This window comes from Scyliorhinus torazame, chromosome 8, assembly GCF_047496885.1.
Source record: "Scyliorhinus torazame isolate Kashiwa2021f chromosome 8, sScyTor2.1, whole genome shotgun sequence".
Lineage (NCBI taxonomy): Eukaryota > Metazoa > Chordata > Chondrichthyes > Carcharhiniformes > Scyliorhinidae > Scyliorhinus > Scyliorhinus torazame.
Window position 1 is genome coordinate 143,020,340 of NC_092714.1, and position 12,012 is coordinate 143,032,351.

A 12,012-nucleotide genomic window follows, 5' to 3' on the forward strand; every position below is an offset into this window, starting at 1 on the left:
GGAAGGAGCAGTGCTCCAGAAGCTAGTGATTTGAAACAAACATGTTTGACTTTAATCTGGTGTTGTAAGACTTCTTACTGTGCTCACCCCAGTCCAACGCCGGCATCTCCACATCATTGAAACTAAATGTCATAGACCAGGATTTTCCATGGCGTGTTTTCCGGTGGTGGAGGTGGCTCGCCATTGGCTGGCTAAATCGTCTATGAGTGGAAGAATGGCCCCAAATGAATTGCTCATTTGGAGAGTCTGTGCGGACACAATGGCCAGTATTTTCTGCCCAATGTTAATGGACTTTTGGCTGCTCTCCATATTTTTGCTCCCACCAGCGATGTGCATCGTCGCAGGTGGAACAGAAAAATCCCAGCCGCCGTGTCCAATGGCCTCCTTCTGCTCTGTAACAATTCTCTGACCAACCTTACAGACATGTGGGAAAGTTCCCACTAAATTGTAAAATACAATTAGGCAATCCAAAAAGACAGCCCAGGATATTTATCTATAAATATTGAGAGGCTTGGAGGATGTCAGAGATTTGTCTTTTCAAAAGCTGATGGCAATCCATGTCTTTGTAGCATTTTCTACTTCATTGTAGATTTTGAGCAGTTACTTTTTTTTTAGATCGGTTTTATTTCTCGCACTTGTGCCCAACTTCTAAAGTAACCCTGCAAGCAGTAGCCACATCTTTTGTGTTGAAAAGAATTAGGCAACGAACAGCTATGATATTATTTATTATTTATTGCATGGATTTCCCCAATCAATGAGGCACAACAATGATTTCTGGGGTGTTGTTGGGCCACAAACAATTGGGAAAGTAGGATGAATGGGAAGGAAGGAACTGGAGGGATGAAATCAGTAATTCCATAGGCACCCATTTTCCTTTTCCATCAACATCAAACTCTCGATGTTCCTCATTGCAACTATGTTCCACTCATGGGAGGGGGAAATAATGGGGCACGATTCTCCACTCCCACGCCGGTTGGGAGAATCGCCTGGGCCGCCAGAATTTCCAGGGACGCCAGCCCGACGCCCTCCCGCGATTCTCCCAAGCGACGGGAACGGCCCGGTCGAGTTTCGCGGGCCGGAGAATCGCCGGAGACACCCAAAAAGCGGCCAGGCCAAAACGGCGGGTTCCCCCCCCGGCGCTGTCCACACCTGGTCGCTGCAGTCGTGGGCGGTGCGTGAACGCTGGGGGGGGGGGGGATCCTGCACCGGGCTTCACCTGCAATGTGGGGTGGCCCACGATCGGTACCCACCGATCGTCGGGCCGTCCTCTCTGAAGGAGGACCTCCTTCCTTCCGCGGCCCCGCAAGATCCGTCCCCCATCTTCTTGCGGGGCGGATTTGGACAGAACGGCAACCAAGCATGCGCGGGTTGGCGCCGGCCAACCCGCACATGCGCGGATGACGTCCGTTATGCGGCGCCGGCCGCGTCATCTATGCGGCGCTGCTTTTACGCGGGCGACAAGGCCTGGCGTGGGTCAACGACGCGGCCCCGATACTGGCCCATTGTCAGGGCCTCAATCAGTCGGGACCGGGGCCGTTCCGCGCCGTTGTGAATCTCGACGGCGTTCACGACGGCGCGGCCACTTCGGCGTGGGAGTGGAGAATCGCGTCCAATGTATCTGATGCATTGCTGTTAAATGCTTTCTCATTCTCCTTTTCACCAGCCATTATAATGGCATCCAAAGGTTAGCCCATTCAGGCTGCCATATCTGATCCTGAAGTGCTCGGACGTTGGGGAGGGGTGGGAGAGGCAGTGACGTCATATTGTTACAATCAGAATAAGCCGCTGTGATCACTGCTCATACGAGGAGCAATCTCTGTACAGCAAAACTTATAATATAATCTTTATTGTCACAAGTAGGCTTACATTAACGCTGCAATGAAGTTACTGTGAAAAGCCCCTAGTCGCCACATTCCGGCACCTATTCGGGTACACAGGGAGAATTTAGAATGTCCAATTCACCTAACAGCACGCCTTTTGGGACTTGTGGGAGGAAACCAGGGCACCCGGAGTAAACCCACGCAGACGGGGAGAATATGCAGACAGTGACCCAAGCCGGGAATCGAACCTGGGACCCTGGCGCTGTGAAGCAACAGTGCTAACCACACTGAGCTGCCTCTCACTTCTGTCAATCCTGGCAACAGTTGTGTCTTTATTTTGCAACCTAACTTGAAAGGTGGTGCATCGCAAGTTTAAAACTAGCACTCCCGGGTCTGCCATTCAACTAGCCCTCATTTAAATATATTACAATCAGCTTTCTAGGGTCACGGCTGGCAGATTTAAGCAAAAGTCAAATCTTTTGAGGTAATTTGTTGGGGATCGTGGGAGTTTGTGTTCTACTGAGATCTCTAATAGCTGAACAGATACTGACTGACACCATTCCACAAGGCAAGGGAAAACGAAGCCAATGTTGTCACCCTTATGTCCCCTTCCATCAACGTCCCTTCCCTAATCTATTGCCAGCTGCTCCTGGCAACAACCTTGTTTGTAAGCTGGATTCCAGTCTGTATAAACTTTAACTAGAGTACAAATACTATGAGTCCTGTGAATCGATAGTCCAGGTCAAGTGACAGAATACATAAAATCTTTCTACATTGTGTATTTCCGGTGCCATCCAAGATGGCGTTTTATATTTTAGCTGGTTTGTTATGTACCTTCACCGAAGTAATAGTTGCCTCTTCACCACCAAGACAAGTAAGGTAACTAACTGGGAGTCAATCTTCAGAGTAATTTGCATGTTATCATTTACGGTGTTGACAATAATCAAACATCCTCTCAATCAAACTGGAATGAGTCACACTGGGTTTGATTCTTGCTCGTTGTTCGATCACGGAGGAATTTAAAACAGCTCGCATCAACCCACTTTGGTTTCAACCATACTCCTGTACTTTCAGCCAACAGAGATCATTTATGTGGATCAAATAAATCTTTGTCGCTTTTGATCAATATTCAACTTTTGAATATGAAATGCATGTGTGAAATCATCCATTTAAAAACGGTTTGTAAATTATCTTCATAAGCCATCATTAACGCACCATCATATTGTTTGCTTTTTAGAGACCAGGTTTTGTCTATTAACCCTCAGTCGGATGAAGAGATTCAATTTGTCAAACAAATATGCAGCCAATACCAGGTAAAAAGTTAGCCTTTTTTAGGCATTAGACAATGTTTGTTCACAGTTCATTGATTTTACCTTTCCCTGAACAATTTACTTTATTTAAAAAGTAGAGAATCCTTACACAATTTTCTTTAGAATTCCATGTAATGTGATTGAGCATTTAGTCATTTAATTTCCTTTTAACCAAGATGCAGTGTCGTGCCTCATTGTTCAGTTGTGGGATTGCTCTCACATAGTTCCACTCTTACCTATCTGATTGTGCACAGAACAAAATTACTTCTTCCACTTCTTGAGCAGCAGTAACATTCTGCTGTTCCACATTCACCAACTGGCCACTATTTATTCTTCAGCCAAAGTTATTATCCGTGGTATCCTGCTGTACTCAAATTGGTTGAATGTTTCCCACACTGCAACAATTACAATTCAAAAGTACTTACTTGGCTGGCAAAGCGCTTTGGGAGATCCTGAGGGCACACAAGTTGCTAAAGATACCCTCATGTAAACCAGTTAAATCGGTGCCACTGTGTTTGCAGACTCCAAACCATCAGATTCGTAGCACCACACCCCAACCTAGTTCTTTTGGGAGAGTATATTCTCTGGGCTTCCTGGAGAACTCTAGTCAAGTACAGAAACAATTTTCTGCTCTGCATACCAATTTAACCACTACCTATAGAAGGTAGATTTTCTTTAACTTTATCCATGCTCCCAACAGCGTTGGCAGCGACATGTAGAGCACACATTTGGACACTTCACTATAAACTTTTATTCCTTTTGCATCTCCTTTCAACCTTTGTGATAATTGTATCCCTTGTGTAATCTATATTTGATACTTCTCCCTTTCAAACTGCTTTTCCGATATCTGCTCATGGCTTGAAGAAAACAAAAATAAATTCCGTGTACAAAGTTACATAGGATTACATAGGACTGAATTTTTACCTTCGGCGAGAGGGGGGACGGGTGGGGGTGGTTAACATCAGCCTGGGCGTTAACGCGATATTACGCTGACTGGCCAATTAACAGCCATCCAGCGTGACATGTGCTCTGTGAAAGACCGAGCGCTGCCGGGGAGAGCGGGAGGGGGGCAGGCGCCGAGAAAAGGAAGCAGATGGGCTGGTGTTTCTCACGTGCGTCCGGATCGCGGGGAGGCGGGGGCGGGCAGCCGCTGCGGAGCTGTCTGAGGGAACTGCTGATCCGTAAAAAATAAATAGCAGCAGAAAAATTACGCCACGAGGGTCTGGGCAGCACAATTAAAACCCAGAACTCAGTCTCCAGACACATTTGTTAATTGTATTTAAGCTCTGACTTTCATCCCATCCTGGATTGAGGTTGCAGTTTAAATGTAAATGCGACCCGGCCAATCGACCCACCCACCAACCGTAAAGGCAGACGGGCCACACTTTTGAAGTCCACCAACAAAATAGAAGAAAGGAAATAAATTTAGGGTCAAAGCAGAAAAGGAAAGCTCCTGCTGGGGCACTGCCCGAACATAGCAAAGATCAATAGAAACTTAAAAACATCAAAGAAGAGCCCAATTAAAGGGGTCAATAAAGCACCCCAATCCCTGTGCTGCCCACCGGACACGGAAGGTCTCAATGGTGCCCGTGGACACCGCATGCTCCCTTTCTAGGGACACCCGGCAGCGAATGTAGCCACGGAAGAGGGGCAGACAATCTGGCCAGGCAACACCTCGGTTGCCCCGCTGCCTGGACCTATAAATGGCGCGCTTCGCAAGGTTCACAAGGAGGTCCTCCGAAGGCAGACGGACCAGATAAAATCCCAATCAATTGATGTTTAATTCATTTGAATTGGCTTCTTGATTGTCAGTGGGTGCACTTTGGACTCGCACACGTGCCTGCCAACCAAAATATTGCATCAGGGTGTGGTGACGTACCCAATGTCTTCGCGCGCAGTTTTTTAGGATCGGGATGTGCCTGAACTTTATACATAAATTTCTGGCCATAGTATTTACAGAATCGGAACAGACCATTTGGCCCAACAAGTCCATGTTGGTGCTTGTACTCTATATACCTAGGCTGACACTCCAAGTGCAGAGCTGCAGGAATGCTAAACAGCTGGGGTGTCATCTTTCAGATGTTAAATCAAGGCCAAACGATTCCATGGTGTGGTAGTCTGTGTAGAGGTATTACGGTACCTTGTAATGCTGGAACACCATTGGTAGATATTGTATGTTTCCTATTGGTCAAGCTGTATGGTAGCTCTGCCCTGATCTGGGGTACAAGATCCCGTGCCGCCCCAGCAGCCTTCTTTCTATACCTGAGCTGCTGGGGGAAACATCTAGCTTATTGAAGCCTTCAGTTGGACTACAACCTCGTTTTAGTGGTCATTGATCATGCATCAATTTAATAAGCTAGATTTAAAAGGATTGGGCTCCGAATCAAGCCGGAGTGTCTGCAACTCAGCCCCCACGCGGCGAACTCAGCGGCAACCTTCAAGGACTGGCTAGCGAGTTTTAAAGGATATCTCGGAACGGCCGAAAACACACCCACGGGAGAACAGAAATTGCAAGTCCTGCACTCGAGGGTGAGCCCGGAAATTTACATCCTCATCGAGGATGCGGACGACTTCGATGCAGCAATGGAGCTGCTAGAATGACATTATATTCGCCCGGTAAACCAGGACTGCGCCCAACATCTGCTAACAACGAGGCGACAAATCCTTGGGGAATCGCTGGAAGAATTCTACCGTGCACTCCTGGTGTTGGGGAGAAACTGCAGCTGCCCGCAAGTTTTGGCGAGCGACCACACAGAACTCTTGATCCGGGACACTTTCGTGGCAGTTATGCTGTCCTCCCAAATCCGCCAGCGATTGCTGGAAAAAGACACCCTAGGCCTCAAGGAGGCACGGGCCCTTGCAGGCTCCCTGGATGTGGCCTCCAGAAACGCCCGTGCTTACAATCCCTGACTGCGCGGCAGCCCCTGGGCAATGTGGAACCCCTCCGCAGCCGACCCCGAGACATCCCCCATCCCCCCACAAGCTTGTGCTGCAAGGCGGCCTGGCAACCCCAGGGGCCCCGCTGCTACTTTTGCGGGCAGGCGAAGCACCCCCGGCAGCGCTGCCCGGCCCACGCATCCACCTGCAAGGGATTCGGAAAAAAGGGCCACTTCGTGGTGGTATGCCAGGCCCGTGCGGTCGCCGCGGTCTCCGGCGGCGAATGCGGACCGCCACCACAAACCTCTCCACGGTCCCCGTGCAGCCAGCGGGCGCTGCCATCTTCCTCCTCCGGGGCCACGTGCGGCCCCCGGGTGCCGCCATCATGTTCTGTGGACACCACATTCGATGGATGGGTGCCGCCATTTTGTGCACCCCCAGCCATGTGCGACCAATGGGAGCCGCCATCTTGGATGGACTCGCAGGACCCCAGCTCGGCTGACCGCACACTGCCCGAAGAGAACACTCAACTGCTGCGATCAGCCTCGATGACCCTGGACCAGTCCCAGCCTCGAACACTCTCAACTGCTACAACAACAGTACTAATCAACGGGCACGAGACGTCCTGCTTAATCGACTCTGAGAGCACGGAGAACTTCATACACCCCGACACTGTAAGGCGCTGTTCCCTCCTCGTCCACCCCGTTAATCAAAAAATCTCCCTGGCCTCTGGTTCCCACTCAGTAGAGATAAAGGGGTTTTGTGTAGCAAACCTCACAGTCCAGGGAAGGGAGTTTAAAAATTACCGGCTCTACGTCCTTCCCCACCTCTGCGCGGCCACACTCCTAGGTTTAGACTTCCAGTGTAATCTCCAAAGTCTAACTTTCAAATTCGGCGGCCCTATACCCCCCCTCACTGTCTGCAGCCTCGCGACCCTCAAGGTTGATCCGCCTTCTCTGTTTGCGAACCTCACTCCGGATTGCAAACCCGTCGCCACCAGGAGCAGACGGTACAGTGCCCAGGATCGGATCTTTATTAGGTCAGAGGTCCAAAGGCTACTGAGGGAAGGAGTCATTGAAGCTAGCAACAGTGCCTGGAGAGCTCAAGTAGTGGTGGTAAAGACCGGGGAGAAGCATAGGATGGTCATCGACTACAGTCAGACCATCAACAGGTTTACGCAGCTGGACGCGTACTCTCTCCCCCGCATATCCGACCTGGTAAACAGGATCGTGCATTACAAGGTCTTCTCCACGGTTGTTCTTAAGTCCGCCTACCTCCCCATCCGCACTAGTGACCGCAAATACACTGCCTTCGAGGCAGATGGGCGGCTCTACCACTTCTTAAGGGTTCCCTTCGGTGTCACTAACGGGCTCTCGTCTTCCAGTACGAAATGGAACGAATGGTTGACCAGTACGGTTTACGGGCAACATTCCCGTATCTCAATAATGTCACCATCTGCGGCCACGACCAGCAGGACCACGACACCAACCTCCGAAAATTCCTCCAGTCCACAAAGATCCTTAACCTTACGTAGAACAAGGATATATGCGTGTTTAGCACCGACCGCCTAGCCATCCTCGGATACGTAGTGCGAAATGGAGTTATAGGCCCCGACCCTGAACGCATGGTCCCCCTTATGGAGTTCCCCCTCCCTCACTGCTCCAAGGCCCTGAAGCGCTGCCTAGGATTTTTCTCTTACTATGCCCAGTGGGTCCCCAACTCTGTGGACAAGGCCAGTCCCCTGATCCAATTCACAGTTTTTCCACTGTCGATAGAGGCCCGCCAGGCCTTCAGCCGCATCAAAGCAGACATTGCAAAGGCCACGATGCACGCCATCGACGAGTCCCTCCCCTTCCAGGTCGAGAGCGACGCGTCTGACGTAGCTCTGGCGGCCACCCTCAACCAAGCGGGCAAATCCGTGGCCTTCTTCTCATGTACCATCCATGCTTCTGAAATCCGCCACTCCTCAGTCGAAAAGGAGGCACAGGCCATAGTAGAAGCTGTGCGACATTGGAGGCATTACCTGGCTGGCAGGAGATTCACTCTCCTCACTGACCAATGGCCGGTTGCTTTCATGTTCGATAATGCACAGCGGGGCAAGATAAAAAATGATAAGATCTTGCGGTGGAGGATTGAACTCTCCACCTACAACTATGAGATCTTGTATCGTCCCGGGAAGCTAAACAAGCCTCCTGATGCCCTGTCCCGCGGCACATGTGCCAACGCACAAGTGGACCGCCTCCGAGCCCTCCACGAGGACCTCTGCCACCCGGGAGTCACTCGCTTTTTCCACTTTATCAAGCCCCACAACCTGCCATACTCCATCGAGGAGGTCAGGACAGCCACCAGGGACTGCCAAACCGCACTTCTACCGACCAGAGAAAGAGCACCTGATAAAGGCTTCCTGTCCCTTTGAACGCCTCAGCATGGACTTCAAAGGCCCCCTCCCCTCCACTGACCGCAACACATACTTCCTGAACGTGATTGACGAGTACTCCCGGTTCCCATTCGCCATCCCCTGCCCCGACATGACCGCAACCACCGTCATCAAGGCCCTCCATAGCATCTTTACACTATTCGGGTTCCCCGCTTACATACATAGTGATAGGGGGTCCTTCTTTATGAGCGACGAACTGCGTCAATTCCTCCTCAGCAAGGGCATCGCCTCGAGCAGGACGACCAGTTACAACCCCCGGAGTAACGGACAGGTAGAGAGGGAGAACGGAACGGTCTGGAAGACCATCCTACTAGCCCTACGGTCCAGGAATCTCCCAGTCTCCCGCTGGTAGGAAGTCCTCCCGGATGCCCTCCACTCCATCCGGTCACTGCTTTGTACCACGACCAACCAAACACCTCGCGAACGTCTCCTTGTTTCCCCAGGAATTCCTCCTCTGGTACCTCGCTCCCGACCTGGCTGGCAGCTCCCGGACCCATCCTGCTCCGAAAACACGTGCGGGCGCACATGTCGGACCCGTTGGTCCACGCTAACCCCCAGTACCCCTACGTGGCATACCCTGACGGCCGACAAGATACGGTCTCCCTACGAGACCTGGCGCCCGCTGGATCCCCACGCACACCCCAGCCACCAGTCCCACCCTCCCTCCCACTGGTGCACCTTACAGGAGGATCGGTCCTTCTGCTGGCCCCGTCTAGGTCCCCCCACCCGACGCACCCCGCAGACGCTCCCTTCCCAGGTCAACCCACCAGCGCCGTCTAGGGGTGTTGAAGCTGCCACAGAGATCGAGGCCATGCTACCAGAGTCACAGACGCCCGAGCCTCCACCGGCGTCACCACCAAAGCTTTGACGATCACAGAGGACGACCAGGGCCCCGATCGATTGATTTCTTCATTTTAAAGTGTATATAGTTAATTGTGAATCTGTAAATAGTTACAAAACGCTGTACGGAGGTATTACGGTACCTCCATAACTATAATTTCTACCACGTTACCATGTTGTAATATCAAGCCACCACCCCCGCCGGACTCTTTTTTTAACAGGGGGTGAATGTGGTAGTCTGTGTAGAGGTATTACGGTACCTGGTAATGCTGAAACACCTTGGTAGATATTGTATGTTTCCTATTGATCAAGCTGTATGGGAGCTCCGCCCTGCAAGGCGGGGTATAAGAGCCCATGCTGTCCCAGCAACCTTCTTTCTATACCTGAGCTGCTGGGGGAAACATATTAAAGCCTTCAGTTGGACTACAACCTCGCTTTAGTGGTCATTGATTGTGCATCACATGGCAATGCTCAGAGTAAAGCAGGGGAGATCTCGACAGCTGCCTGGACAGTATTTAATTCCCCAATCACCATCATTAAAACAGTTTAGCTTGTAATCATTGTATTGTGTTTTCTGGAAACTTGCTATGTACAAATTGGCTGTCACATTTCCTACTCTTTAACACTGACTCCTTCTCTGGCTGTGAAGCAATTTGTGATCTCCTCAGATCATGTAAATTGGACTCCTGGTGACGGGGATGTGCTGAGTAGTCGCACATCAGGTGGCCTTCCTCTTTTGGACAACAAAATAGGCGGTTTTGGCTGAATATAGCCCGCAGTGTCGGACTTAAACATCCCCTCACCCTCAACAATAACACGGACGATAAAAATGCCAGGAAGCAGCAGCTTGAGAGGCCGCAGGGACATCAGAAATTGCGGCAAAGGACAGGAGCGTGGGCAAGCAGGTCAGCGGACCCACGAGGCGAGGAGAGAGGGGAGATCAGCGTCCCCTGAAGCTCTCTCTCCCACCCCCGCCAGGCGATGGATGAAAGACGGTCCTAAACAGGGAACTAAAAGAGATGAAAGATGAGATTAAGGCCGAGATAAAGGCTGCAGTCAAGGTGGGGAGGCGCTAGCCACCATGCAGACAGCATTCAACGGCATGGGGAAGAGACTGGAAAGCCAGGGGAGCACGATACGGGAGCTGGAAAAGGCATTAACGGACCAGAGTGACCAAATTGACGCCCTGGAGACTGAGATCAAGAGGTTGGTGGCGACCCAGGGGAGCCTGAAGTGGAAGGTTAAGGACCAGGAGAATTGTTTGAGGCAGCAGAACATTCGAATAGGGGGCCTACCAGAGGGAATCAATGGCTGAGACCCAACAGACTACGTGGCCCAACTGCTGGGCAACCTAGTGGGGAGGGGCAGCTTCCTCAATCCGCAAGAGACCAACACGGCTTACAGGTCTCTCCGACCAAAGCCCAGCGCTGGGTAACAGCCGAGAGCGATAATAGTCAAGCTGCACAAATACCAGGACCGGCACAGGATCCTTCACTGGGCTCGACAGACAAAGGCTTGCAACTGGGAGGGACATAAAATCAGAGCGTACCAGGTCATTGGGGCGAACCTGGCAAAGCGCAGGGCCAAATTTAACCATGCAAAGGCGGTCCGAGATAAGAACAAGGTCAGATTCGGGATGTTATTCTCAGCCAGGCTCTGGATCTCACACCAGGGCAAAGAACATTTTTTACTGCCCCGTCAGAGGCAGACGGGTTCGTCCATAAGAACGGTTTGTACTGGCAGCAAGAGAGGCAGCGGTGAGAAAGTCACAAAGTAAGTAAAGAAAGAAATGGACAATTTTGCGTGGGACTGCATCGCTTTGCAATGAACAGGGGATCCAGCTCATAGGAGGGAGGAGACGAGAGCAGCAGAGCGCAAGAGAGGGTGAGGAGGAGATAGAAGGGACACCAGCAGAATGGGCATAAGAGGGGGTTGGAACAACCCTGGGAGGGGGGCCACCACACTAGTGGAAATGCTGGTGCCAGAAGGTTTGAAAGAGAGGGGGAGTCGTGCCGCATCTCCCACTGGGGAGAGCATCTGGCGAGGGGCGCAGGGAGAGACACAGCGTCAGGGGGGAGGGCAGGGGGTTAGACAGAATAAGGGGGATACGGGAATGGCAGGGGGGACAGTGAGAGGGGCAGAAGGGGGGAACAAAACGACATGTGGCGGGAAATAATAATAATCTTTATTGTCACAATTAGGCTTACATTAACACTGCAATGAAGTTACTGTGAAACACCCCTAATCGCCACATTCCGGCGCCTGTTCAGGTACACAGAGGGAGAATTCAGAATGTCCAAATTACCTAACAGCACGTCTTTCGGGACTTGTGGGAGGAAACCGGAGCACCCGGAGGGAACCCACGCAGACATGGGGAGAACGTGCAGACTCCGCACAGACAGTGACCCAAGCAAGAATCGAAGCCGGGACCCTGGCGCTGTGAAGCAACAGTGCTAACCACTGTGCAACCGGACTCGAGACTGTGATCAGCAGATTAATCTCGGACAGTGGAACAAGATGGCATCGTTAGCAGCCACTTTGGAGGGTCCCTAAATAAAGGGAAACCTTCGAGTGCAGAGGCTCACCCAAATGGTGTACACGTAGTTGGCGGTCATGTTGGGAGGCCCCTGGACAAAGGAAAACCCTGGAGTGCGGGGGCCTGGCCTCATGGTGAGGGCAGCGACCGTGGCCATTTTGGATTTCCCATGGACAAAGGGAATCCCTAGAA

At 51.4% G+C, this 12,012-nt stretch overlaps 1 protein-coding gene across 2 annotated transcripts in view; it reads left to right on the forward strand.

The window, feature by feature from the left end:
• The first annotated feature begins 2,564 nt into the window (after positions 1-2,564).
• Positions 2,565-12,012, forward strand: part of cpb2 (carboxypeptidase B2 (plasma)) — a 145,523-nt gene continuing 136,075 nt past the window's right edge. For both annotated transcript variants that reach the window (XM_072514299.1, XM_072514300.1), the window contains exons 1-2: positions 2,565-2,699; positions 3,058-3,133. In XM_072514299.1, the coding sequence (XP_072370400.1) occupies positions 2,620-2,699; positions 3,058-3,133 (156 nt within the window). In that variant the 5' untranslated portion in view covers positions 2,565-2,619. The remainder of the gene's footprint in view (positions 2,700-3,057; positions 3,134-12,012) is intronic.